At 49.4% G+C, this 27789-nt stretch overlaps 10 protein-coding genes and 2 non-coding genes across 12 annotated transcripts; 10 read left to right on the top strand and 2 right to left on the bottom strand.

The window, feature by feature from the left end:
- Positions 1-67: 67 nt before the first annotated feature.
- On the top strand, positions 68-2364 carry PFLUO_LOCUS7035 (Protein phosphatase PP2A regulatory subunit B; the record flags this gene model as incomplete). Its single annotated transcript, XM_073784634.1, has 2 exons — positions 68-2148; positions 2205-2364. 2 exons carry the CDS (start codon positions 68-70, stop codon positions 2362-2364), a joined length of 2241 nt encoding a protein of 746 aa, XP_073641070.1.
- A 1263-nt stretch (positions 2365-3627) lies between these two features.
- Positions 3628-5337, top strand: PFLUO_LOCUS7034 (uncharacterized protein; the record flags this gene model as incomplete). Its single annotated transcript, XM_073784633.1, has 1 exon — positions 3628-5337. The coding sequence occupies one exon, from the start codon at positions 3628-3630 to the stop codon at positions 5335-5337; it is 1710 nt and encodes a 569-aa protein (XP_073641069.1).
- Positions 5338-6552: 1215 nt separating this feature from the next.
- PFLUO_LOCUS7033 (uncharacterized protein) lies at positions 6553-6863 on the top strand (the record flags this gene model as incomplete). The annotated part of the gene is made up of 2 exons (XM_073784631.1): positions 6553-6560; positions 6614-6863. 2 exons carry the CDS (start codon positions 6553-6555, stop codon positions 6861-6863), a joined length of 258 nt encoding a protein of 85 aa, XP_073641068.1.
- A 2694-nt stretch (positions 6864-9557) lies between these two features.
- PFLUO_LOCUS7032 lies at positions 9558-9630 on the top strand. The gene has a single exon. It is a non-coding gene; the product is annotated as a tRNA-Thr (tRNA).
- A 1389-nt stretch (positions 9631-11019) lies between these two features.
- On the top strand, positions 11020-12635 carry PFLUO_LOCUS7031 (uncharacterized protein; the record flags this gene model as incomplete). The annotated part of the gene is made up of 3 exons (XM_073784630.1): positions 11020-11334; positions 11394-12369; positions 12424-12635. The coding sequence occupies 3 exons, from the start codon at positions 11020-11022 to the stop codon at positions 12633-12635; spliced, it is 1503 nt and encodes a 500-aa protein (XP_073641067.1).
- A 653-nt stretch (positions 12636-13288) lies between these two features.
- PFLUO_LOCUS7030 lies at positions 13289-13361 on the top strand. The gene has a single exon. It is a non-coding gene; the product is annotated as a tRNA-Thr (tRNA).
- Positions 13362-13858: 497 nt separating this feature from the next.
- Positions 13859-14860, top strand: PFLUO_LOCUS7029 (uncharacterized protein; the record flags this gene model as incomplete). The annotated part of the gene is made up of 5 exons (XM_073784629.1): positions 13859-13998; positions 14061-14134; positions 14188-14369; positions 14435-14700; positions 14764-14860. The coding sequence occupies 5 exons, from the start codon at positions 13859-13861 to the stop codon at positions 14858-14860; spliced, it is 759 nt and encodes a 252-aa protein (XP_073641066.1).
- Positions 14861-15159: 299 nt separating this feature from the next.
- On the top strand, positions 15160-16030 carry PFLUO_LOCUS7028 (uncharacterized protein; the record flags this gene model as incomplete). The annotated part of the gene is made up of 2 exons (XM_073784628.1): positions 15160-15441; positions 15545-16030. The coding sequence occupies 2 exons, from the start codon at positions 15160-15162 to the stop codon at positions 16028-16030; spliced, it is 768 nt and encodes a 255-aa protein (XP_073641065.1).
- A 429-nt stretch (positions 16031-16459) lies between these two features.
- Positions 16460-17534, bottom strand: PFLUO_LOCUS7027 (uncharacterized protein; the record flags this gene model as incomplete). The annotated part of the gene is made up of 2 exons (XM_073784627.1): positions 16460-16618; positions 16671-17534. 2 exons carry the CDS (start codon positions 17532-17534, stop codon positions 16460-16462), a joined length of 1023 nt encoding a protein of 340 aa, XP_073641064.1.
- A 2811-nt stretch (positions 17535-20345) lies between these two features.
- On the bottom strand, positions 20346-22669 carry PFLUO_LOCUS7026 (uncharacterized protein; the record flags this gene model as incomplete). Its single annotated transcript, XM_073784626.1, has 3 exons — positions 20346-21274; positions 21327-21604; positions 21654-22669. 3 exons carry the CDS (start codon positions 22667-22669, stop codon positions 20346-20348), a joined length of 2223 nt encoding a protein of 740 aa, XP_073641063.1.
- An 823-nt stretch (positions 22670-23492) lies between these two features.
- Positions 23493-24826, top strand: PFLUO_LOCUS7025 (uncharacterized protein; the record flags this gene model as incomplete). The annotated part of the gene is made up of 4 exons (XM_073784625.1): positions 23493-23648; positions 23704-23830; positions 23883-24009; positions 24061-24826. 4 exons carry the CDS (start codon positions 23493-23495, stop codon positions 24824-24826), a joined length of 1176 nt encoding a protein of 391 aa, XP_073641062.1.
- A 271-nt stretch (positions 24827-25097) lies between these two features.
- PFLUO_LOCUS7024 (uncharacterized protein) lies at positions 25098-27662 on the top strand (the record flags this gene model as incomplete). The annotated part of the gene is made up of 2 exons (XM_073784624.1): positions 25098-25724; positions 25779-27662. 2 exons carry the CDS (start codon positions 25098-25100, stop codon positions 27660-27662), a joined length of 2511 nt encoding a protein of 836 aa, XP_073641061.1.
- Between the last annotated feature and the right edge of the window lie 127 nt (positions 27663-27789).

Raw genomic sequence — 27789 nt, 5'->3', positions numbered from 1 at the left:
AACACCGTCACAGACCATCAAAAAAGAAAAGTCACTAAGACCCTCGCTAGATTCACAGCAATCCAAAATGTCTGCCGAAGCTGCCACCGCTCCCGCCAATGACACCCCTGTCAACGGCACCCCCGAGGCCAACGGCGCCCCTGCCGCTGCCGCTGCCGAGGGCTCCTCCGGCGAGGGTGCTGCTGCCAACGCGCAGCCCCACTCGGCCTCGCTCTACGTCGGTGAACTCGACTTCTCCGTGACCGAGGCCATGCTCTACGAGCTCTTCTCCTCCATCGGCCAGGTCGCCTCCATCCGTGTCTGCCGTGATGCTGTCACTCGTCGCTCCCTGGGCTACGCCTACGTCAACTACAACAACACCGCCGACGGTGAGCGCGCTCTGGAGGACCTGAACTACACCCTCATCAAGGGCAAGCCCTGCCGTATCATGTGGTCTCAGCGTGACCCGGCTCTGCGCAAGACTGGCCAGGGCAACGTCTTCATCAAGAACCTGGACAATGCCATTGACAACAAGGCCCTGCACGACACCTTTGCGGCGTTTGGCAACATTCTCAGCTGCAAGGTCGCTCAGGATGAGTTCGCCAACTCCAAGGGCTACGGTTTCGTTCACTACGAGACTGCCGAGGCTGCCAACAACGCCATCAAGCACGTCAACGGCATGCTGCTGAACGACAAGAAGGTGTTTGTCGGTCACCACATTTCCAAGAAGGACCGCCAGAGCAAGTTCGAGGAGATGAAGGCCAACTTCACCAACATCTACATCAAGAACCTCGAACTGGAGATCGGCGATGATGAATTCCACACCATGTTCGAGGCGTTCGGTGAGATCACCTCGGCCACCCTCAGTCACGACCAGGATGGCAAGAGCCGTGGCTTCGGTTTCGTCAACTACTCGACCCACGAGAGTGCGCAGGCCGCCGTCGAGGAGATGAACGAGAAGGACATCAAGGGCCAGAAGCTCTACGTGGGCCGTGCCCAGAAGAAGCACGAGCGTGAGGAGGAGCTGCGCAAGCAGTACGAGGCTGCCCGCATGGAGAAGGCCTCCAAGTACCAGGGTGTCAACCTGTACGTCAAGAACCTGACTGACGACGTGGACGATGAGAAGCTGCGCGATATCTTCACCCCCTATGGTACGATCACCTCGGCCAAGGTGATGCGCGAGACCAACGGTGAGCGCTCCGAGTCGCCTGACTCCGAGGAGAAGGAGAACGAGGCCAACAAGGAGAACGAGGAGGTCAAGGAGGCCAAGGAGGAGGAAGAGGAGAAGGCCGAGGACAAGGAAGACGAGGAGGACAAGGGCGACAAGAAGGGCCTTGGCAAGAGCAAGGGCTTCGGCTTCGTTTGCTTCAGCAGCCCCGATGAGGCCTCCAAGGCTGTGACCGAGATGAACCAGCGCATGGTTAACGGCAAGCCTCTCTACGTCGCCCTCGCTCAGCGCAAGGATGTCCGCCGCAGCCAGCTTGAGGCTAGCATCCAGGCTCGCAACACCATCCGTCAGCAGCAGGCTGCTGCCGCTGCTGGCATGCCCCAGCCTTACATGCAGCCAGCCGTCTTCTACGGCCCCGGCCAGCAGGGCTTCATTCCCGGCCAGCGTGGCGGCATGGCTTTCCCTCCTCAGCCCGGCATGGTCATGCCTGGTATGCCTGGCGGTCGCCCGGGTCAGTTCCCCGGTCCCTTCCCCGGCCAGCAGGGCGGTCGCGGCATGGGTCCCAACCAGCAGATGCCTCCCAACTTCCAGGGTATGCCCATGGGCATGCAGGGTCCTGGTGGCATGCCTAACGGCATGGGCTACCCCATGGGTCAGGTTCAGGGCTTCGGCGGTCGTGGTGGCGGTGGCCGTGGTCAGGTTCCCGGTATGCCGATGGGCCAGGGTATGCGTGGCGGTCCTGGATTCGGTGGTCGTGGTGGTCCTCAGATGGGCCGTGGTCAGGGTCGTGGTCAGCCTGCTCCTGGTGGGCCGCCTGCTGGCCGTGAGGATGGTGCCGCTGGTGGTTCGAACCTTCAGGCTCTGGCTGCCGCTCCCGCTCCTCAGCAGAAGCAGATGCTCGGCGAGGCTCTGTACCCCAAGATCCAGGCTCAGCAGCCCGAGCTGGCCGGCAAGATCACCGGTATGCTTCTGGAGATGGACAACACTGAACTGATGGGCCTGTGAGTTTTCTTTTCTTTTTGCTCGTGTTTGATCACCTATACTAATCATTTCCCAGTCTCGAGGACGATGATGCTCTCCGCGCCAAGGTCGACGAGGCTCTCAGTGTTTATGACGAGTATATGAAGAACAAGGGTACCGAGGGCGAGGCGACTGCCGACTCCAAGCCCAAGGAGGCTGCTGCCAAGGATGCTTCCTCGGAGGAGAACAAGTCGTAGACGGGTCTCTCTGAATCTGAGATCGATCGGCCTATTCGGAAATCTTGGAACGTTGTTTTGATGAATGACTCTTTCTTTTCCTTTTCTATTTTTTTCCCCCCCTTACAACCCTTTTTCAACTCTAAACCTCTTATCGCCCACCTATTTTCTCTCTCCCCATCTCTGATCCTGATATCCCTCTCCTGTTCGAAAAGTTTTCTGTGTTAGGCAGTGTCTTGTCACCTACCTACTGGTGTTTTAAGTGAATGCGGTACGAATTCGGATTCGGTTTTCAATTCCTTTTCTTTTCTAATTTCTATTATCTCTCCTCTATCTACCTAGACTTGCCCTGTGTCTCTCTCTGCGCGGACCGGATTCGATTGGAGGGAAGAAAGGAATCTGAGCCAACACGGTATTTAAGATCCGGTAGAAGTTCAATTCCTCTCTTCCCCTCTTCCTTTCTCTTCTGTCGTTGGACGCAGTTATCTTTGTTCTTTTCTTCTTTCTTTTTGTTTGGATTCTGGGAGGTGGTTCTGCGGTCTTGATTGACCCTATTCGTCTTTTATCTTACATGCGTGTCACTTAGATATGTCTGCTTTCTTCCTAATACAGGATTATTGAGCTTATTCCTATTCTCTGCTCTCGGTTCGTGAGTTTGCATATTCTCATTCCTCTCTGTAAAGATGGCCGCGAGTAGTTCAACGTTAAGAAATAACGTGCCCCCAACAACTGGCTGTGAGTGGCATCTTGTTGGGATTTTATAGCGGTGGTCTTTTGAAGATAATTGCAAATCAGTTAATGGAAGATAACGCTCAGATTAGGTTGACTTTGGCTGATGCAACTCGTCGCTTAGGAACTTATCAGTGATGTCGAACCCCATTCATCTCATACGCAATTCTATAATCAATGTCTTCCATGGTCCTCCTCAGCCTACAGTTCGAGTATTTGGCGATGACGGCAAATCTCTCAATACAATTTGGCAATTTGAATTATGGACAATCTCTTTCTCTCAATAATTAAGTACTATGGGGATATAATATTAGTGGGCTGGTTTTAGTTCGTATTCGTACAGGATCAGGCGCGCCGGACGTTAGCCCCCACTTGCCGAGGCTCTCCGTCGATGATGAGATGAACATCAGCCGCAGCGTGGAGAGACCGAAACCCGAGCGAAGCTGAATTCAGTGACTGGCCTGCTGCTATAAAAGACCACATTGATCTGCTTTCTGCTGAAAGTTTTTCTCATTTGCGAATGATCAGATCCACGTCAACACAACTCCCCCCGCCATGTCCAGCGCCATCCATCGTTCTCCCTTGCCCGATGTGGCACTTCTCGATCTTGATTTGATTTCATACCTTTTTTCCAACCCATACAACGTATCCCGCGACCGCACAATCTTTATAGATGCAGTCTCTGGGCGGTCTCACACCTATGATGATGTGCTTCAGCGCACCAGATCGCTGGCATCCGGTCTACGCCAACTCGGAGTTCAGACAGGCGACACCGTGGCTATGATGTGTCCTAACTCTATTGACTACCCCATCATCTGTTACGGCATAATTGGGGCTGGCGCAACAGTGTCTCCATCCAATGCCACCTATACCAGCGAGGAAGTCCATCACCAATTGCAGACAACCGGAGCCAAGTATCTTATTGTTCATTCATCGTTAGCGCAAACCGTCAAAGACGCCGTCAAGGGCACCGCAGTCCAAAAGGTCATTCTCCAAACAGGCAATGACAACCCTCCAGCTATGGACGGTGTAATGATGCCCACAATCGAGGATCTGATGGCTCAGAAACCAACGAAAGACCTCGTTATCACTCCATCCGCGTTGCTGGATGAGCGATCCGCATTCATATGCTTCTCCTCGGGAACGACAGGGCCAGCTAAAGGAGTCATTACCACTCATCGGAACATTGTGGCCAATCTGCAACAATGGGATGCACATAGCACTCACGGAGGAGCTAAGCTGCCTACTGCTAGTGTCGCATTCTTGCCTTTCAGCCATATCTACGCCATCAGCTATTTTGTCTGCGGCGCATTTCTTCGAGGAATGAAGACTGCTGTTATGGCAAGTTTTGACCTAGATGTCTTTCTGAACAGTATCCAGACTGTTCAACCAGAGGAACTGGCTGTGGTGCCTCCAATCGTCCTCCTTCTTGTGAAGGACCCTCGGGTCGAAAAATACGATCTCAGCAGCGTGAGAACCATTCTATCGGCAGCAGCCCCGCTGAGCAAAGAGCTAGCTGAGGCTCTCGAGGGCCGGTTCCGGAAGCTGTATGGAACGACCGTTTATTGCCACCAGTCCTATGGTCTAACGGAGACGAGCCCACTTGTTAGCCGAGTTTCTCCAGAACGGATGGTCGACAAAAGACACACTGTCGGCTGCATCACTCCCAATATGCAGTTCCGATTTATTGATTCCGAGACTATGCAAGACGTGGACATGACAATCCAAGACAACGGCCAGCTTCCATTGGCAGAGATCCTATGCCGTGGACCGAATGTGACAAAGGGATATCTTGGAAACGAATCCGCCACTAAAGACCTGTTCCATGTTGACAGCAACGGAGACAAATGGATGAGAACCGGCGACATTGCTACAATTGATCAAGACGGTTACATCACAATCCATGACCGCATTAAGGAGTTGATCAAATACAAGGGCCACCAGGTCATTCCCAGCGAGCTTGAAGGCAAATTACTGGAGCATTCTGATGTTGATGACTGTGGTGTTACATCTCAATATATTGAGGATCAAGCAACTGAGCTGCCAGTTGCCTTTGTTGTTCTGACCGCGGAAGCCCGGTCACAGCCGCAAAATGCTGTTGCTATGAATCTGAATCAGTGGATAAATGAGCGTGTAGCACATCACAAGAGGTTGAGAGGTGGAATTCGGTTCATAGACGCCATTCCTAAGAGTCCCAGTGGGAAGATCTTGAGGAGAAAATTAAAGGAATTGGTTACGCGTGACCGCGGCGCTTCGAAGCTATGAACGGGATAGCACTGGAATATAGGCAATCTGATAGCTATACCAGAAGATCAATAAATTTCAGTCGTAATTGTATCAACAAGATAGATCGTGAAAATAGAAATTTAGTCACAAATATCTATGCACTATATCAAGAAGGCTGACAAAAAACGTTCAAGTTTGTATTACCAAGTAGCGTATGGCCAGTTCTTGATCTCCTAGTTGTTTAGTTTCATAGAATCCAGAAACCTGGTCAATGAATGGAAAGACTTCCAGTCTCACTTACAGAATGCTTGAGATTTGGGGCTGGCATGCCTCCAATGATAAACGAAGATGTGAAAGGAATCCGGCTACAATCCACGGTTCAGAACAATATTATTTTTCACGATAAATTTGAAAATATATAATATCTTGGAACCCCACCTCTTCAAGGCATCTCATTTACCAGTATAAGTATTGTGTTGATGGGTGGTGGCCGAAGAACTCGGTTTGTTGACGTCACGACATTAACCCTACATAGTGTATGCCTGTCATTCAATCTTCTAAATAAGAACGGGAGAGAGGTACGTGCATAACTGATCCTTAATAAATTCAAAGAATGCTTAATATTTTTTTGGAATGTTGTTTGGAATGTGGCCTATTGTCAGAAGTGTTAAACCCTCGGGTTTGCCAACTTGGGAGATCAAGCCCGGCAATTACGACCAAACTCGTGAGGGCTTGCATATCGCAAAATGTGGCTTCTGTCTTTCTGGCTTTTTCCAGTCATATCAGGCTGCATGTGGATTGGTAAGTGCTCAATATAGTGGTCGTAATTCACTGACATGAGTTTTAGCCACGCTTGTGGGCATGCTTGCAAGCTGGGCGGCAGATGGGAAACCCATATATTCAACCATGAGCCCTGGACTAACTATTCCGTACGTATGCTTTATTTAAAAAGATTTGGTCACTATAAAAGGCTAAATCATCCGGCCTATCAGGTACATATCGCACATTGGGGCCGAAGGACTCAAGCCACTTTTTATCGCAGGCTGCGCAGTCACTGGTGTTTTCCTGGACTTGGCCTTGCTTTCGGAGCGCTGGCTCCGACATTCAGGACAGCTGGCAAGAAACAGAGGAGTGTTTGATAAAACCTGTGCTGTTGGGTCTATCGTGTTCTCCGTCGCAGGAGCTTTAGGCCTTCTGCTCTTGGCCATTTTTGACGTTAAGCACCACGACCATCTACACTACGGATTTCTCATTATGTTCATGTAAGTTTGCTAATTCAATTCCATTGACTTACAAATAACTGGATGTTTCATAGAGTGAGTTATGTGGTCAGCGCCATCCTGGTGTGCCTTGAGTACATTCGCCTCGGCCGTTTCTATCGGCCACAGCTGCGAATATTACTCGTCAGCTTCTATCTTAAGGCTTCGTTCATCGTCCTTGAAATTGGTGTTGCCATTGGATTTGGCATCTGCAAGAAAGCCAAAACTCCCTCAAAGAAGAACGCTGCCGCTATTTTGGAATGGGGTATGCTAAACCCCAACATTTGGTGGAAACTTCATGGCTAATTAAAGCAGTGGCTGCTCTTATTTTTGCGTTCTTCGTTTTCTCTTTGGTGATTGACCTACTTCCATCTGTTCGTACTCGAAGACGAGTTCCCCAGGGAGAGAAGTATCCTTTCCCGAGTCTTGCGGCAAACCAAGAAGCACCTATCCATTAATATTGAATAAACAACCAAATGTAGTATTAATAATTTATTACGAGTGTTACCCTCTTCGTATTGAGAAAAGTGTACGTAATGCCATTCAAAATTTGGTTGGTTCCATATGATGAGATCATACACTTTCGAGGGGAAAAACTATATTGGGGAACTACGCCTTGCGGCATATCGTGAGCCCCCATCATTTTGATAACGCTCTTAAATCAAGAGAAACTTAGTGATACCTTTCTGTTGAAATGGAAAACTTCCACGGTCATCCTCTCGGCTTTGTCGCTATATTCGCCCATACAATACAGTGTATCAGCGCTCTTATTGTCCTCGGCATAACAGCATGGGCTGTGCGGGATACCAAAACGGTGACAGTTATCTACACTCTGATCGTTGTAGGTTCTACGTGGGCGGCTACTGCAACAATTCAAATTCTAACAACAAGTTAGGCTGCCTTGACACCGGTTGTTCATGCCTTTGCGCTAAGCGGAAGTTGTGTCGCAAGGCGCCGTAAATGGCATGTCTTTCCCTTACTTATTACCGATGCAGCAATCTCCTACTTGTAAGTGTGAAGCATACCTATCATATGGTGCTATTTTAATCATATTCTCTCCAGATGGCTTACCGCGTTCATTTTCTTGGCGCTTAATTTTAATCAAATCAGTTGTCGAATTGACCGCTGGAACGGAGCACCAGTTTGCAGTCGGAAGTACGCCGCAGAAGCATTCAGCTTTATTGCGTTGTAAGTAAATGAGCATCCTATCAATGGAACTTTAAAACTGATTCAGTATAGCTTCGCCACACTTGGTTGTCTGGTGTTTGAAGTATTATACCTTTACTGGGTTAAAACCGGGGATCCGCAGCCAAAGAATGATCGTAAGCCCGAAGATCAACTAGCTCAAAATATGCGCACTGCTGGTGTAATTTAGATTATTAGTGCAAAGAGTGAGGAGAGGAGATACAGTAGCTTTTGTGGGCGGGGTTACATCCTCACGAAGAACATTTGATTCCATGACTCTAAATGAGTCACGAGTCAAAACATCCCTTCACTACCAGATGGATCAAGTAGAACTCAATCACTTCCAAATATATTTCTATTAAGAGTCGACCTTTGCCCAAAGGAAATTTATCGGTCTTCATTCGAAACTATCCCACCCTCGAAATGTCCCCCACTCTATCTGATCCGACTTTCTCCAACTATTCGCATAACCAAGCCCAACAATATGCGAACTCACGTTTGTCTTACTCCGCTCAATTATACAACACTATTCTCAGCTATCATACCGAGACGCATGGCCAAGTGAATGTTCTAGCAGATATCGGTTGCGGGCCTGGTAATGCTACGCGTGACCTGGCCATGTTCTTCGACCATGCTGTAGGCCTGGATCCGAGTGCGGAAATGATTAATACTGCTCTTCTATCGGACGGCCTTACCGGAGGTGGCCGGCCATTGGCATATGCGGTCTGGACCGCTGATAATATTGTGCATGGGATTACAGAAGCATTGCCAGCTGCCAAAGAAAATGGAGGAGTAGACTTGCTGACGGCTGCAATGGCGGTAATTCTAAATCCTTTTATCTTGTTCCTTGTTGGGCATCACTAACCTGACCATAGGCCCATTGGTTTGACATGCCTAAATTCTGGAAGGAAGCTTCTCGCATAGTCAAGTCTCAGGGGACGGTCGCATTATGGACCTGTGCATCTCTTTACTGCCGTGAGTCATCTATACTTATATTATAGGATTGACAATAGAGCGGAGCCAAAGTGAAGTTAACACAAACATTACAGATCCCTCCACTGTTAACGCCAAGGAGGTCCAAAAAACCCTCTTCCACCTTGAGCGGGAAATCCTGTCTCCATACGAACTTCCACCTAATCGGCTATCTCGTGACCTGTATAAAGATCTTGTCCTTCCATGGCATACAGGTGATGATAGCGTGGCGAAGGAGTTCCCAATTGCGGAATTTCGGCGAATGGAGTGGGATCGCGATGGCATCCTCAGCGATGAAAAACAGTTCTTTAATTTTTCTCAAGAAAAAACACTGAATGGGTTGGAAACAAGCCTTGGGACAGCCAGTATGGTGACTCGATGGAGGGAGGCACATCCTGAGCTTGTAGGGACCAAAAAAGACTGTGTCAGACAGATGATTGCACAGGTTCGGGCAGCTCTGGGCGCAGGGGAGGATGAGAATCCAACTATCACAGTTGGAACTGCCGTTGTTATCCTACTTTTCAAACGGAAATGACGATTTCACGCAATTCCTAGGGGGACTTACCGTATTTAGCTTAATAGAATCTGTCAGAATTGAGGTCACCATACAAAATTTAGCCCTCTAATTACTAGCATAGTTTGGATTACCTAATTGGTTTATATATTTAAGTTATCTATTATTTTATTCCTCTATAGAATCAGAGAAGATGAGATTTATTCCTTGGTGGCTTAGACTTCCATGTGGGGTGTGTCGTATATGCTAGATTCGATAGAACCTAATGATTGAAGGGTAAACTCAATTGACGTGCTCTTTAGTGAAGCAACCCATTTTTTGTCATCAATGCTCGCATGGCTTAGTTGGTAAAGCGCATCACTAGTAATGATGAGATCCTCGGTTCGAATCCGAGTGTGAGCATTTTATTTTTGTTTTTTTAGTCTTTTCCGCTTTCTCAAATTCATTGTCTGACTGCCTATCGCGTACGATAATCAACAGTTTTCAATTTTTCCTATGAATTTCTCTGAAATGGTTCCTTGCCATACTTAGGCAACTAAGTACCAACTCCTGCACTACGCGTCACCAAGAGGTAGCAACGGAAGATTGTCCGCTAAAGAAGACAATCAGAGCTTTGATAGCGGCCTAGGAGTCTATGTCAATTAGTGTCTACGTTATAGGATTGCTAATATATAGAAAGTTTCGCACTACTAAGAGGATGTCAGATGTAAGAATTCAAATATTAGCCCGCACCTAACTAATCGATCGTGAATGCTTGAAGTTAAGCTCAAACCTACGAAAGGGCAATTCTAGCTCCTCTACTTCCGCCTCTTTGACTAGGCCATAATCACTCTGTCTGGTCCCATGAGCTGCCATCGCTAAGAAAGAGCCAAGCAAGGCTCGGGCCGCAGTCTGGAGACGAAATACTAGGAATGAGCCAGTAAGGAGTACTTGTGGAGTGGGCCAGAATCCCTACTTTGTCGATTTTCAGCACGTCGTACTAGTAGTTAAGATGTGGTAAAGCCGTAGGTATTCAATTGATATCGTGTTACATATCATATAAGTGCCTCTAATGTTTTGTGTACAGTACTAATCCACTTCGATCACACCTGAACATGTTGGGTCATTGTCTGATAATCGCACTAAAATCTGGCCTCTAATATTTAATCACGTATGGCGCGCAGCAAATCTTAAATGCTGATATATTTGCTCATTACTTACGGTAGCGTGTATTCAAGTTTACCGGCAGATAGAAACTAAACCTATCGAGAATGTTAGCACCGGTCAATGCGTAAGGCGTCCCACGAGCACGGGCGGCTCATGGACTTGTAAGGTGAGAGACATGGCCATGCCAAGGCGTTTTTAGGGCTGTGGTGGGTAGCGTATATATCATGGCCATGCCAATTCTGGCCGGGCCGGGCCTTCCCTTCTTGCTGCTGCCCGTTTAGTTCGCTGCATAGCGAGCCGTGGGACCCAAAATTCCCGTCCCGCCTCTTTGCACGTCCATCATTGGCTGTGTGGTTGCCGAGGAGACTCGCAGATCGTCGGGGTTTCTTAGCTTTCATTGTCCTACTGCCATATCTTCTTGCGTGTGTTTTTTGTAGTTCAGGATGGCTCCCCAACGGGGCTAGACTTCGCGACAGGACGATACTTGAATCCGTCCTGCCTGAGCGTTGCGCGTCTCGTCTCGAATCTCAGCCCATTTACGCCACACTCCACCGCATTCTTTATTGAATACTAGGATGATCCTTCGGTGCTTATGTTTAATTGAAATTACTGTCATTCTATTTTTTTGTCCCTTCAAAGGCCATCATGGAGGCCGCCATGGATGGCGATCTGAACTCGCTATGTCGGAAGCCCAGTTTTATTTTTGAAAAATTTGACAATTTCGTGGCTTGCTCCAACGATCTAACGACTAATCAAACCTTTGAACACCTTGTCCAAACCTGTGTCCGTGATTACTGCAAGAATCCGGATACCGAGCTGGGAGGATGCCAGGGTCTTGATGCTTACCAGTATCCGTACGGATTCATGATTCGAAACGATAATGATTCATACACTTTCTATTCTGGTCCTGCCTGTGGTGGAATCAGCTCGAACGTCAATGCAGATATCGGCGGGCCTGGGGTATATCAAACATTTTGCCATCTACGTGCCTTCTCCGAAGACTAACTCGGTTCCTCTAGGCTGTTATCTCGTACTTCTTCCAGCTGGTTATTATCCTTTACCTCTGGTTCCTTCTACGCACATTCAGCTTCACTTCTCGAATGTTCCGATTTGCCGGCCATCTTGCATCTCGATTGAAACAAGACCAAGCCAGAAAAAACGCTGAGACGCTAGAACACAGATCTAGAGAGTATCTTGCTACGCACGCATATGTTTTGAAGTCCATTCTGGTCGAGTATCAGGAGGCCCAGTGTTGGTTTATGATCGCATGCCAGGCTGCTACCATGTTCGCCATGAAGTACAACCAAGTCTTCGATGCCTCGACCCTAATGTCCTTGTTAGCGAACAATTCAGTGGCAAATGTGGTCGCTGCTGCTGGTATCCTTCCTATTGTCTTTGGCTTGTGGAGTTTGCTGAAGATGCACATGTGTTCCACCTGGATATTCTTCCTTTCCACCGTCACCCTCATAATGGCGGAAGTCGCATTCATAAGGAATGCCACTAAGTGGCCAAAAATCAACCGTCTGGCGGCTCTCGATGGGGATTGGCCAAGCAGCTGCGGAGGCCAACCTCCTCCTATCAGATGGTGTGCAAACCCGGATTTTATGCATCACCTAACAATCCCGCAGAAATTGTTTGGCTATGCTCTCGATCCGTTCTGTTTCGTGGTGTATGTTTTTTGTCTGGTTGAGTGGCTGGTCCTACGCCTGCGCAAATGGATTCGATTTGGCTCGATTGTCAAGAAACCCCCTCCGCTCACTCGACTCTCTTGTGCCTTTCAACGATTCCGGGCGTCAAAGTGGTTCATATACGGCCACGGATTTTTCTCCGCTGCCGTCGAAGTGCTTCTGCTTGTGGCTTCCATTGTATATGTTGCGATGTTTGTCCTGATTGCCGAGGCTGGAACAGTTGACCTAAGTGGCTGGTCCTTCGGGCAAATTCTCGCTATCACCCTCTGGGCCCCTGTTATCGGCAAATACGTTTACTGGTCCATATGTGAGTTCACCAATAGGTTCTGCTCCCTTCGGATCATATGTTGACTTGCAGCAGTTGGTACCGAGTCCTACTCGGAAGTCCGCGTTGCCGCCCCGTACAGGATTGTCAAGATCGGAGAGGACGAAGACGACGATGAACATAAGAAAGAGTATGATCATGATCATGATAGGCCTTCTCGTGTCCTTCCCTTGAGTTCTGGACCGCATTTGCTTGATAAAAAGCAAGACTATTATTCTCAGGAGAGCCAATTATGTCTGGATGCTTAGTAGTAGCGGAGAAAAACGACCCTGCTATTGGAACCTGGTGTCAAATCTGAATACCAAGTCTGGTTGATACAATACTATATTCCATCTAAGCTTTCGTCGACCGATTCTCTCCATTTGAATCTATAGTGGCTGCTCTTTTACCACCCTTAGCCTTGCCTTCTATCTTCAGGATCACAGACCAAGACGGCTCGCGTGTTAACGTTAGGATCGCTGCTATACCTGAATCTGCTTCTGGAAGCTTGGTATTATGGTGCAGATTTCAAACCCTTACAACTTCAAGAGATCCTTACGGCTTTAACGGCGTTTGAAACGCAGCCAATGGTGGATTTTTAAAGTTTCGCTGCGGTTTCTAGACCATCTGAAAACCTTTTGAAAGTGTATAGTTTAAAAATATATATTTTTAGCATTCGGTCGCAAAGTTGTTTGGCCAGATGATAAAATGCTTTTTCAGTCTAGTTCAAGTCAAACTATAAGTGTATTAAATGTTAAGAAACAATCCTACAGTGGTTACCGAGTAAAATCAAGATGTGGTCGTTGAGATAGTGGCGAATCGCGTTCCTCTTTTTCCATGATGCTTTTTCAGGGTGGATTCAGTTGCCTATGCAGTCCATCCAATAATAGGTGATACCAGCTCAAAAGCTCTCCACTAATTCGCTCGCATGGCTTAGTTGGTAAAGCGCATCACTAGTAATGATGAGATCCTCGGTTCGAATCCGAGTGTGAGCAAATTTTTTTGGTTGTTTTTGAACCTGGAAAATCCTTCAAAATATTTATATCGTATTTTCAGGTAGCCATAAATATAACCATGGAGTAGACACTCCCTATACATCTAGGTATGCAGCAAGCAATCCATTCTCTGTCACCACTCATTTTCACTCACAATGGTCTGGTTGGCCTCCTTCATCGGCCGCTCTTGAATCGACGGTTGGATTCTTCGTTGCCGCCAAATCCAGCATCTCACGAACAGCAATCTTTACAATACAAGGGTCTAACATGGCCTGTCTCCGCGCCAGTAAAGCTCGGCCGATTTCGTACGAACTGACGCGACTTAGACAATGACTGATCAGTAAACTCGGAGAAGTTTCCTTTTTCGCCTCATTACGTAGGAACATCAATTATCCCGACCGTGAGGGACGAGGCTCTCAAGAGGATGGGTAAGGCTCTTAAGAGGACGGGCAAGGCTCTTGTTCTCCTTTGCACCAGCCACTCTGTATTTCATCAAAATGACCTCTTCGCTCCCCGGCTCCTGCTGCTACCAGGGTGTCAAGCATGAAGGTGTTGCAAAAGGGGAACTATCAAAGGTCGGCGATTTCGAGGTATACACTGTGCATCCCGCAGAGCGTGTCGAGAAAGGTATTTTGATGTAAGAATTGGACCCCCTCCCTTCCATCATGGACTAATAAAAATCGACTGCGCGACTTGCAGCTTGACCGATATTATTGGCCACAAGTTCATCAACGTCCAACTCATCGCGGACCAACTCGCGGCAAATGGTTATTGTTAGTGAACTTTGCATGCCAGGATGACAACACAAGCTAATTTAACCTCTCAGTCGTCATGATTCCCGACCTGTTCGATGGCGATCCCGTCCCACTTAACCTTCCAGGCTCGTTCGACATTCCAGCGTGGCACACTGGAAAATATCACCCTGCAGGAACAGCCCACTTGCCACCAAACGTTGGCCCTATAGTCGATGCTTCTATCGCGGAAATGCGAACAAAATACGGATGCAAGGTATCATGAGTTATCCTATTTTCTTGATTGAGAATTAGTACTGTTCTAACTATTCAACTATGCAGGCAATTGGTGCGATAGGCCATTGTTTCGGCGCAAAATATGTTGCTAGATACCTTCGACCAGACATCGGCAAAATTGATGCTGGCTTCATCGCGCATCCGAGCTATGTGACGGAGGAAGAGCTCCGTGCTATCAAAGGGCCCCTTGCTATTGCTGCCGCCGAAATCGATGCAATTTTCCCAGCTGAAGAGCGTCATGCCAGTGAAGCTATTCTAAAGGAGAACGGGTTTCCCTATCAGGTCACCCTCTTCAGCGGTGTCGCACACGGGTAAGTATCCCAAAAGCTTCGGAAAGGATGCGGATTACGAAGTTGCTAATCTTTCAATTTTAGGTTTGCGGTTCGAGGCGACCTCAGCAATCGTGCAGTTAAGTATGCGAAAGAGACTACCTTCATTCAGTGTCTTCAGTGGTTTGGCGAGTACCTCTAAGTATATATCGAGATCTTTTCTGACTGCACTGACTGGATCTTGGATCTTGGCCGTCTTGTCTTCTACGTGCAATGCGAGCCCATTCCAACCCTATAGCCCGTTCGCAAACCAAACTAGAAATTTATGCCCTTCAAGCATTCACACTCACTGGCCCATCTCGTATGTACTAGTAGACACTAGTAGACACTAAAGATTTGCCGTGGCGATCTACACGTGACTACCCAATTTGGCCTTCCCCTGACATCTTCTGCTAGCGATACGCCACCTCATTACCACGCATAAAAGGATATATCAACATCATGGCAAGTGAAATCGACTCGAAGCCGTCGGAAGTACCAAATGGGGGAGCAGATACCACAACGACGATACCCCCCGCGACTGAGAACAGCAAACCTGTTGATTCTAAAACCAACGCGCGGGTGATCAGTGCTGAACTGCCATCCCCAGATTCTTGTCAGAAAGTCGAGAATTATACCATACTGGATCGCAAGGGCGACGCTCATCCGTTCAAGAGTCTCTACGATGGGCCCGATTCCGCCTCCCGTGTACTAGTGATCTTTGTCCGGCACTTTTTCTGCGGGGTAAGCTACTTCTATCTATCCTAGTGAGCCCGGCTTGATCAAGTTACATACTGTTGAAATCAGTATGAGTTAACATTTTACTAATAATATTTTACTACCGCAGATCTGCCAGGAATTCCTTACTGCCCTCTCAAGTTCAATTCGACCAGAGGATCTGAAACGCCTACCAGCCAGTACATCAATCTCTATTGTTGGCTGTGGCGACCCTGGCCTGATTGATTTTTATGCCACCGAAACAGGCTGTCCATTCCCCATCTTCGCAGATCCAACTCGCAAACTGTATGATGACCTTGGGATGGTAAATACTCTTTCCCTGGGAACCCGCCCAGATTATCTTCGCAAGAGTATACTACGAAATGTCGTTGATTCAATCGGACAAGCTTTGAAGCACATTCCTAGTGGGCTAGGAACCAAAGGAGGTGATTCTCGGCAGGTTGGCGGCGAGTTCCTCTTCGAACCAAGCGACAAGGGAGAAGGAAAGCAGGTGACCTGGTGTTACCGAATGAAAACGACGCGTGATCACACTGAAATCTCGGAGCTGGCTAAAGTCCTTGATCCAGAGGGGAGCACTCTGCTGCAGAAGGCTTAAGGGCTACCTTTATCAAGGATTGCAATTGCGAGCCCCTGAAGGCTTAGTGATATGGAAGAATAATGTGTGACGTGAGAACTGGCTTTCGAAAGTAAATATTTGCAGATCGACGGGGGACTGTTGCGTTTATTTTGCTTGTTTGATCATTCTGTGGTGGGATTATTGGACCTAATTTACATACTCTTCAATTTTTGATTCTCAAATCTTCTGCACGAGGGCAGTTTTAATAGACAACACAGATGAATTAATTGCACGAATAGCAATCTGCGCAGTTGAACCTCCATCAACTGGGTTGTGACCAAAGGATCAAACCGTGAGAGACTTGGGGAAAGGTTTATGAAATCTAACTTAGAAATAAAAAAAACAAGAATGAAAAAAAAGTCGAATGATAGTAATAATACTTCTCGAAGTGGGGTGGTTCTGATTGGTTTAGGAAGGAATCGTGGACTCATATTCCAACACGGCCGGATGCTTCACCCCTCCCGGTGATAACTTACTCCAATCACTCTCAAAGCCCTGCTCAACATCTGGGAATGGACCCATAGGCGTTATAGCTCTCGGATTAATATCTCCATGACTTTTTGTGTACTGAGTAGTGTTAGCTTAGGTCACGATGGGAAGAAGGAAAGAGAGGAAGTACATTTTCTTTGATATGTTTGAAGTCGGTCGATGCCCGCGCTGCTTCCACGTTCCAGTAGATGCCCTTCAACCAATTGTTCAACACTGGATAGTCATGTCGGATGGTGCCCAGATTGCACTTGAAATGTTGAACATAGACCGCATCAAAACGAATAAGTGTCGCAAACAGTCGAATGTCCAGCTCGGTCATGTCGGGTCCCAGCACGAAGGGGCCGCCATTCCGTGCGATGATGCCCTCGAGCTTGTTTAGTGCACCAAAGACGGGAACGACATTCTTGTCGTAATCTTCCTGCGAGGGTGCAAATCCCGCTTTGTACACCCCTCTGTTGACATCCGATTGCATCCAGGGGGTAATGGCGTCAATCTGCGCGCGCAGATGTGGTGGATAAAGATCGATTTTGCTGAGAGATGATGGCAAAAGCTCATTGAATGCCAAAGGAAGCCAGCGTAACAGCTCATCACTTTCATTGCAAACCGCTGTCTCGGTCTTTTTATCCCACAGCAGTGGCACGGAGTACCGCCCTTTGTATTCCGGATCTGCCCGGAAATACACCTTGTGTAGGTAGTCCTCTCCGTACAGATGGTCGACCGTCGCACCGGGATACTCCTCATTGGATTTGGGAAAGCGCCATCCCGGCCAACCATTTTCGTCGCCCTTTGGATATGGCTTGACTATGCTGATGTCGATGAAGTCGGTGAGGCCTTTAAGGTGACGCACGAAGTTGGCGCGGTGCGCAAAGGGGCAGAATATGCCGATGTATAGGTGATAGCGGCCCTTTTCAGCAGGGAATTGGTTGCTGGGGATGATGCCGTGCCATCCGTCGGCTGTCGCGGGTTTGTGAACTGAATCTGATTGGGTTGTCATGGTTCGATGGCCTTGAGCGGTTTGTGAAGGCGGCAGTATATGAAAGCGTATTGGTGTAAATATAGAGCGACCTAGGATCATGCGTTGGATTGATCGATGCATGAAGTACTGGCCTCCAAATGTCAGGCTCCCCCACCCTCTATCTTTTGATTGATAATGGACGACGGAACAATTCCGATTATGTCATCGATGAAAGAACGCGGTTGAACATCGACAATTATCTTGCAGTTTATGAGCACGTCCAGTTTGAACAACAATCATTGCCTCGATATTGGCATTTCCAAACCAATTCCGGAGAGTTGTATGGTTGAAGCGCTGACACCTCAGGCTCTCAGGCACCACTCACACTCAGCTGTTCCTGGCACCACTCTTCCATCCTTCGCCTCACCACACAACATGAATGGTTTATTTACAGTATATAATTAGTTACCACCTAATCACAAGACATAAAGTAATCGAAAAATTTAGGGTCTAAGTTAAGAGAGACTTAGAGATTTAGGGATCAGGCTTGTGTAGGCAATTGTAATTTACTATATGCAAGGCGGTATACGACCTATCGTCCGAGTAGGCGGTTCCTTTGTTTAATACAGTCTCACCGTCATTTTGAAGTTATAAAGCCTAGCTACTTCCCCCCGCTCCTCCTCAGTCCCCATCTTAATTTGATTTGAGAGAAAACAGAACATCAGCTTTTCATACACTCTGCGCCTTCGATGATGTCAAGTGTGCATCCCTCTTGTACTTAGAATGTTTACAATGTTGATAATCCGTCTTAGACGACGAATATTTCACAGGCTACCTATGGTCCTATTTCACTTCTATTACGGATAAAACTCTGAAGTCAAGGGCCGAAAGTTTTCTCCATTCAACAGACTGGGATGCTCTTGTAGAGTACGCGACGGCTATGCGGAACGGAAGAACATGCCGACTATTGCAAGATATTGGGCTTGGACTCAATCACATGGTCCGCATTATTGAATTTGATGATAATGTGCGGTGGATAGCACGCCTACGGATGCCGCCTCTGTCCTCAAAGGACCCGAACACCGCGAAGCTGATCATGGCACACGAATACAATACCATGTCACTAATCAAACAGAAGACCAGCATCCCTATCCCACAGGTTTATGCGATTGAACTCGATCCTGAATGTAGGGTCAAAGCGCAGTTTTTGTTGATGGACTGCTTGAGGGGCAACGCTGGTATAGATCTCGGCCTGCAAGTGCCCTCGAACTATAAACACCGGGTTTTTACGAAAATGGCCGAAATCCAGGTATGCTGTAGAAGCTTGCCTGTCCGATGAATATGCTAAAACCGCTTTTGCTAGGTCGAGCTATCGAGAGTGCAGCTACCGAAGATTGGAACTATCCTGCGCCATAATCCTGATGGCTCATTTGAACAGGGCCCTATACCTGGTATAGGTGGACCATTCGAAACAGCCAGTGATTTTTTCAAGGCGTGGGCTGCCAGAGCTGAGCTCGGACTATCCGAGGAGCGGCTGAGAGCAGCGTCAGGGGAGTGGGCAGGTAAATTATCTTCCATTAGGTCTTCCTTCAGTATGTTAGCTAACATAGCAACCGGGAGATGAAATCTGGTCGTCTGCGTCATCCTTTACACTTTCTATCAATGCACTGGCTGCAAATATCTCCGTTCAAAACAAAGGCCCTTTTCCATTATGCCATGGCGACTTTGGTCATAACAACATGATTTTCGATAACCAATACAACCTGCTAGGTGTAATCGACTGGGAATCTGCATTTGCTGGGCCATGGGAGATATTTGGCGAGTTTCCCTTGACCTTATTGACAATACCGCCAGAAATGGATGCCCCGTGGAATTATGATGAAAATGGCTTTCCGAGGGACGAGGAAAGCAAACAGAGATTTGCAGACAGACAGGATTACATTATAGCAGTAATGGAGAAGGAGAAAGAGATGGGTCTCACTAATGGATACCGTCTGTCAATGGCACTCCAGGATACCAGTCGACAATATTTAGCCACAGCAATGAGATTGTATCAGACAGGAAAAGCTGGATGGTACTCAAAGGTGGTGGACAGTTTTTCTAGAGCAAATGAATGCTAAATTCACGGGTTAACTCTATGGTTGAGTGCTGGCGAAAGTCCTTAATTTATGCAATGCATAGAAGATCTCTTAAGGGCTCGGGGGAACAAAGAACGGTTACTCAAGACCTTGCGGCTGCGGTAACCCTTCTTTTCTAAACTCTCGATGGGATGCGATCCTCTGATTGTCTCAGTAATTGTTATTGTTGCGGGTGAGACGACTCTCTCACCCCCAGGGGTAGGTTCAAGCAAGTTTGCACCACAGAAAAGTTTTCTTTTTCCAGGCATTGGAAGACAAATCCTATTTTAAATAACCATGCGAAAGCAACAGTATTATACTTCTAAGCTACTAGATCAACTCTTTTTAGCATATAAGGGAAAGAGAAAAGCTCGGAATGCAACATCGATCCGATGCGCCGCTCCGTCGCGGAATTTTCGAGTCTCCCGATGCTCCGATCGATTGCGCGATCTATAAACTACGGGCAGTACCAGACTTTTTTTGCCTAAATCATTTATGTGAAAGTTTTCTTCTACTTTCTGCCTCTCTCTCTTTTATTGTCTCCGGCTTCTTTTTTGAGCCTAACGAACATGGTTATGTGAGCGTCGCATATATTTGGGGCCGATTGATTTATCTTCTATCTTCTCGCATCTGCCTGCCCTCTTAACATCCTAATTACACCTTTATCCCGCGCCCTGAGAGGACCTTTGGGCTGTTTATCACGATTTGGGCTATATATGTACCTCTTTCATGATCAAAACTCTGGCAATGGCGGCATACCAAAGATGCTGCCGTCTGGCAACCACCCATCCAGCTCCATACCTGTCCCAGGCATCTGCGGCTGCCTTTGCGGATCAAAAGCAAATGGTGCAAGTCCAGCCGTTGTCTGCGGATGCTGATAGCCGTCCGGAATCGACTGGAAGAGAGCAGCGTTATGCCTTGCGCCATTGTCTGCGGGCCACATGCCAGCGCCGCTCATGGCAACATAGCCTTCGCGAATGTTTCCAATACCCGGAGACATATGAGCCATGTTTTGGGGAACAGAGAAGGAATCCATAGCGGCTGGATCGTGCAAATGATCTACGGGAGGCACTGTCGGGTCCTGAGTGGCGGACATCTGGCCTGGCACGGACTCGGTTGATGGGCTCGCGGAGACGACGCTGTGTCCCAAATTACTTGATTGAGCCGCATATCGCGCCTCAACACGAGTAAACCAATCGCGACCCTTGACCGCGACGACGTGGTACCACCGACTGGGGATCTTATAGTTACCTCCGCCGCTCGCCTCACCCAGCTTGTTGGATAGAGCATCAAGATAATAGCTCACGTTCACGGTGTCAGTAGTGACCACCTCGCTCAGAGCACCCGTGCGCACCGAGAAATGGATTTTCAGAAGCGAGGTCATTGCCATTACAGTGCGCGTATACATATGATTGGGCATCTTGCGCATCAGGTCTGTGCTGCAGTCGATCACGGCGTCGAGCATCTCATGGGCTGCATGCATCCATTTCATGTTGATGTCAATACGGATAGCACTCAGCGGTACCTGCAGACTCCCATCTTCGTCGGGGGTGGGAAGAGTGTAGAACCGGTTCTTGATGGCATCCGGTTCTCGGTACCCTTCTCCTATGCCTAACTCATACATGGCGAGAATGGTGGCGCGGTATTCGAGGGTCATGGGTTCTGTCGGTCCAAGGTGAGCTTTGGCATCTTGTTTCGATAAGATGGCTCTTACCATTCAGCATCTCTGATGGGATCTTTTTTCTCCACTCCTCTACCCGTTTATCGAACCATCTCAGCACAGCCTGAACACGCGATTCCGTTAGCATCGAGACAGAGCTGGTGTCATCCAGACCGAAAGACGCCATTGCTTCGTCGGTGATCTTCTGGAGCTCGAACCACACCGCTAGGTGCTGGTCTATCCGGTTTGGCGATTGTTCCAAGTGCTTAACGCACTCGGCCATCCAGTCATTGAACTGGAGCAAATTGGGCCGGCGGGTTTTCATGGCGACACTATACAAGTCGGTAAGCAGTCCACATCAAAGCAAGGCAAAGAACTAACGTAGATCCTAAATTATAGCACCCGAGAACTGCACGCGCCTGTTCCGCCAGCAGCTCGTCATAAGGCTCATACCGGCTCTTTCTGTCGTCGGATTTTTTGTTCGATACGCGGCGCTTGCTTGCAAGTCCGATCTCCAAAGCCATGGTAGAGGCGATGTGCGTATACTGATAAAACTGCAATTTCAAGGGAGAGTCCGGCGGATAATAAAAGACAATCATGAGCAGCAGCGCCTGCACCAGCTCGAGTGACTTTTCGCCCTCAATGAAGAAGCGTTCCGCATATAGTCGAACCATTTCCCGATTGAGAACAGCCGCTAGGTTTGCGTCGATGGCGATCGCCGCGGCAGAGATCACGGAGAGGAAGAGGATTGGCTTGGAATGCCGCAGGGCCGTGGCGGTGGTATTCGAGGGCAAGACGACCAGAGGGAAAAAGGGAGCGAGTTCGTGGTTATAAAAGGAGATGAGTTGGCCCGCGTCTTCGAGGGAGATGATGCCTCGATCAACGACGTCGTCATGAGCCTGGTGCATTTCGGGGCCTGGCGAGAATCTGGTCGAAATATACGGATGGCCAGTATTGTGGCCGGCATTCAGCAGCTCTGGCGAGTAGTCCATGAAGCCTGCAGAGCCTGAAGCGTGGCTGGACGAAGGTAGTCGATCCTGGAAGGGCACGTCGTCGTCGTTGTCTGCAGGGTCACCGTCACTGCCGTCCGGCGACTCCGGCTCGCTCTCTTCGCGGATACGATCTTTGAGCAGCGAGCGCATCATACGCATCTCCTTCTCCAGTTGGGCGACCCGCGAGTCGGTCCGCTTGCGCGGCCGACGCCGTTGCGGAGCTACGAAAAGGCAGGCCTTTCTCCCCTTGGCGCATCGCTGGCACTGATTTGGCGTGGCCGGGTTGGGCAGACAGCGGACCTTGAGACTTCTACAAGACTCACAGGATCTGTTCAGCTGCTGCGCCGTGGGCACCGTCGGAGTTGCGCCGGGGTCACCATAGGCAGAAGTGGGCGTCTCTGTCATGTTTCACTTCTGTTAATGGGGGCGGAATGGGCGGTGGTGATGGTCGTTTCTCGAGTGAATCAAACAGCCAGGTGTTGTAGCTTATTGGCAGGGGCTATATCGACTCATTGTATCGAACATTGCAGCAGTCGTGGAGAGCAGAGCCTAGTTAGAGGGCATTGATAGATAGGTCAGGTTGCTCGACTGGATCTGCCGGTCAGATCTCTCTTTCGCGAGATTAAAGAAATCGCGACAGGCCTTGGCGATTTGAAAAAACATGTGAAAAAGAGGCGAAGCTCAAGAGCGCAGCAGGGCAGTTAGGTAAGGACTTTTTTTGCGAGAGGAACAGTCGAGTTCACCAGAGGCTCATAGGCCCATAGGCCCATAGGCCCATCCCCACAGCCGCCAGCTGGTACCAGCCCACCGAGATGTCAGGGTCTACTCCACCGCGCCTGTTTAGGGAGGAACAGGCACCAGAGCCTGTGCCCAGAGAGGTTGTGTCCACGCGCGGAAGTCTAAGGTTAAACCTGGCGAATCGCCTTTTCCACCGGGGTGTTGGGCGGATCCACGGAGCTGGCGCCCCCCGACGGTTACGCCCGACGCCCCGAATCGGGAGGCCGCTGATCTTAGTCAACTCTCGCTATAAGCTGCCTGAATAAGCAGCGCTTGGGTTCGGTAAATTCGGTGAATTAATGTACGTTGTATGCAGTGTCTTGTGCACACCAGTGAAATGCAGGATCAGAAGTCGGTATATTCTATATTGTCCGACCGTAGATGGGAGTATAAAAGCGGCGGGTACAGTAGCTATGGCATTGGTAATGGTAATGGTAAATCAACTGAGATCATGAGTTCCGAATTACTACAGACCTTCGACGCTGTCGCCACTGCCGTGGAGGCCGGAGTCAGCGAGCACGACCGCAAGGCACTACTGCAGACATGCAATAAGCTCATCGCCAAGCTGGAGAGTGCCCCAGACACGGCGACACGATTGCTCTTCTCGGTAAGCCGGAACTGTACTAGTCACAGGTTAGTCGCGGGGCTAACGTCGATACCAGGCCCACCAAGCAATGGCTATCAGACTAGGTGTCGATCTGAAGCTTTTCGACGCGCTAGCACAGGGTTCGGCTACAGCTGAGCGATTGACAGCAGAGACCAATAAGAATGCCGATCCGTTGCTCGTTAGTAAGTAGTCCAGCAATTACTTGATGCGGAAAAGATATTCACTATCGTTAAGCGAGGATCATGCGATTTCTGTCTGCAATGTCCGTGGTCAAAGAGACTGAACAAGACAAATATGCGTTGACGCCCTTCGCCGCAGCTTTGCAGTCGTCTTCACCGTTGTCAGCTGCAGTTATTCATAGGTATGGCTGCTTCATCTAAGAAAAGAAGAAGCCAATGTTCATATGGACTAGCACACATTTCTTAACGGTTCTGTCGAAACTGCCCGAGTACTTCCATCATAATGGATGGAAGAGTCCTGATGACGGCTTCAACGGACCCTTTCAATATGCCATGGGCACCGATGCTCATTATTTTGATTTTCTGAACACCCATCCCTACTACCAGCAGGCATTTAATACTGTCATGAGTCTTCCATTCCGACGACGGGGCAAGGACTGGTTCGAGTTTTTCCCCGTCACAGAGCGCTTGCATATGCCCGGTGAATCCGATGTACTGATCGTCGATGTCGGCGGCAGCCAGGGTGAGGACCTGAAGAAGCTCAAAAAGCGATTCCCCGGTCTGTCGGGCAGGCTCATCGTCCAGGATCTACCCGGTGTTGTGGAAGGTGCTCAGGATATGCCACCTGGCATCGAGGCCCACGGGCATGACTTCTTCCAGCAGCAGCCGATCTGCAACTCCAGGGCCTACTTCATGCGTACGGTCTTGCACGACTGGCCGGACAAACAGGCTCTTCTGATTCTGCGACGGCTGCACGAAGCCATGGGCTCGGACTCCCTCCTGCTCATCAACGAAGCCATGCTCCCCGAGTTCGGGGCACCGCTGGGGTCTGTGCTGTCCGACATGCAGATGATGGGCTCCTTCGCTTCGCTAGAACGGACAGAGCGGCAGTGGCAGCAGCTGCTCGAGGCATCGGGGTTTGACCTCGTGCGAGTTTGGCTTCCCGATGGCTCCCAGACAGACCACGCCGTTTTGTTTGAAGCTCGCAGGAAGGCTTAGCCGAATTGATCTATATCTATTCATAGCATTCTATACAACTATACCTGGCTCCCTCACTTCCATTGCACGTGACGGATAGTTCACTAGTGAACCTTATGGCCATTAGTCAGGCGACCCTGATCGACCAATTATAAATCCAAAATCCAGCCCCAACCCGAGCCATGACTCGATCTCTGCGAGGTGGAACTTGTGCTCGTCTTATCCAAAGTCCTTGCTGCACAGCGCGAAGCATGTAGCAGGCCCGCCCTACATCCCTCCCCATCCCAACACCATGTCGTTCTCGTCAGGCTCCTCCCAGCAGCCGCTGAACCTCTCCCCCGCAGCCAGTGATAATTCCCCGAAAGCTTCGCAGCCCACCTCGACCACCCATGCTTATCCCCCGGCCCTGGACCAGTCCAGCTCGCGGAGCTGTGTGACCTGCCGCCGTCGGAAGGTGCGGTGTAACAAACGATCGCCATGCTCGAATTGCATCAAGGCTGGGATCGACTGCATCTTCCCCCCACCTGGCCGAGCCCCACGGAAAGCCAAACGACCCCCGGACGTGGAGTTGCTGTCACGACTGCGTCGTCTGGAAGGTGTGATTGAAAATTTGAGCGGTAGTGGAGCAACTGCAGATGTCATCACGAACGGCTCCGCTACTCAGGCTGCGCCGTCGTCGACTATTCCGTCGACTGCTTCACCCGACTGGTCTGCTGCTCCTGCCGCTGCTGCCACCACCACCACCACCACCGTGAGCGCACCCCTTCAATCTGAAGCCCAACAGGGTGGTTGCCCTTTTGAGGACGATCCCAAAAAGATTTCAGTGGGCAAATTTGGCAATGAATTTGGAAGGTTGGTTATTGATGAGGGCCGGAGTCGATATGTTAACAATCGACTCTGGGCCAGTCTGGGGGATGAGGTATGTCGTCTGTCGAAAGCTACGATGGTGGCTCTGTATACTAACTGATCTTAGGTCGAGGAACTTCAAGATATTCTATACCATTCCTCATCGGATGAAGAAGATACCACATCCCCTGAGTCGTCAGCCTCAGGCCATGAGGGGTTTTTGTTCGGCTTCTACTCACTTTCACACTCTCTTCGAGAACACCACCCCCCTCTGCCAAAGGTGTCAATACTATGGGAAGCCTACAACGAAAACGTCGCTCCGTTGATTGTCATTGTACACAAGTCGACTGCACGCAATCTGTTTGTCGAGGCGGCACAGCACCCGGAGACTTTGGACAAGAACTCGGAGGCGTTGGTGTTTGCCATGTATTTGTCCGCCGTAATCAGCATGACTCATGCACAATGCATGAACCAATTCGGGGAGGACCGCGAGATCGCCATCAAGCGGTACCGGTTTGCCGTGGAGCAAGCGTTGGCAAAGGCGAATTTTCTCAACACCCAAAGCTTGGTTCTCTTGCAAGCTGCAGTTCTTTTCCTGACCACCATCCGACGAGAGGACGACAGCAAATTCGTCTGGTCCATGACCTCCATCGTGCTCCGCCTTGCCCAGAGCCTAGGGATCCACCGCGACGGCACGAATTTCGCTCTCAAGCCGTTCGAGACGGAAGCACGCCGACGGCTGTGGTGGCATTTGGTCCTGATGGATTCTCGGTCGTCTGAAGATCACGGCACTGACCCACTGATTAATGAAAACACGTCTGATACGCGGCTGCCGTTGAATGTCAATGACGACGAGCTTACACCTGACATGGTCAATCCACCCGAAGAGCGAGAGGGTTGCACCGACGTGACATTCCTTCTTATCCGCTGTGAGATTATCGGTGCTCTGCGGCGGGCAAATTATGTAAATTTTGCCTGCCCTAGCGGCAAAATCCGCATGGGTGAAGAAGGCCCGTTTATCAATCGTTGCGAACGGATGATACAGATCATCAATGACCGTGTGGAAGAACGGTATATTAAGCAATGCGACATGAATGTGCCTGTTCACTGGGCTGCTGCAACGGTTGGACGCCTCATTCTCGCGAAGCTGTGGCTCATCGTTCATCACCCAATGACACGAAAGGACCACGTCACCCACGTGTCCCAAGCGACTCGTGAAAGCCTGTTTATTACTGCGATTGAAGTACTTGAATTTAGCCGTCTCCTTGAATCCAACGAGAAGACCGCAAAGTGGAGCTGGCTGTTCCGAACCAACATGCAATGGCATGGAGTAGCCTTCGTGCTCTCCGAGGTCTGCGTTCGCCCGATCTGCCCACTCACTGATCGAGCCTGGAACGCCATCTTATCGATGTACTCGGACTGGGAACTGCAGACCAAGCACAAGAAGAGCATGCTCTGGCGGCCACTGGCAGCCCTAATGAAACGGGCTGCAGCAACCAGAGCCAAGCACCAGGAAGAGCTACGCTCCCAGTTCGGTTTCACCCCATCCGTTGCCACTACCACCGGTAGTGGCTCAAGCGGTGGTATTGGCTCAAGTGCCTTCGGTGAACACTGTCTCCCTCGAATCCATGTGCCCATCAGCCCGCCCACGCCGACATCTACGACCCAGGCCGTCCCGCCACCGTTGCCCGACATCTCACTGAATGTCGATCTCAGCAATGGGCCCTGGGAGGCTCTGCAAGATATCTTCCCAAACACAAATTTCCTGGCTACCCCCAACGTCTTCGGAGCTCCTCCACCTCAGGATCCCATCTCTGCGGCAAATGTGCCCACACCGCTGCCGTATACCAATACTGGCGTGGATCCACTTATGAGCCAGGTTAATGTGCCTACCGATACTCAGCTCAATTGGGAGGAGTGGGATCAGGTTATGCGGGACTTCCAAATGGAGGTTGAGAAGTCTGGGCCTAACCCGTCGATGGGGACTAATGTGACTGAATGGTTTGCATGATTTGGACTGACGTGTTTGGTACAGATTTGGCGAAGTTTTTTCGTCTATCTACATGGTTTTTTTTTTTTTTGTTTATGTCATGATCACGATGAGATGAAATTGGTTTGGAGTTGAACAGGGTCCCGGC

Source organism: Penicillium psychrofluorescens (assembly GCF_964197705.1).
Source record: "Penicillium psychrofluorescens genome assembly, chromosome: 4".
NCBI classification, from domain to species: Eukaryota; Fungi; Ascomycota; class Eurotiomycetes; order Eurotiales; family Aspergillaceae; genus Penicillium; species Penicillium psychrofluorescens.
The sequence above is the reverse complement of the archived record's forward strand: the minus strand, read 5'-3'. Positions and strand labels throughout refer to the sequence as shown.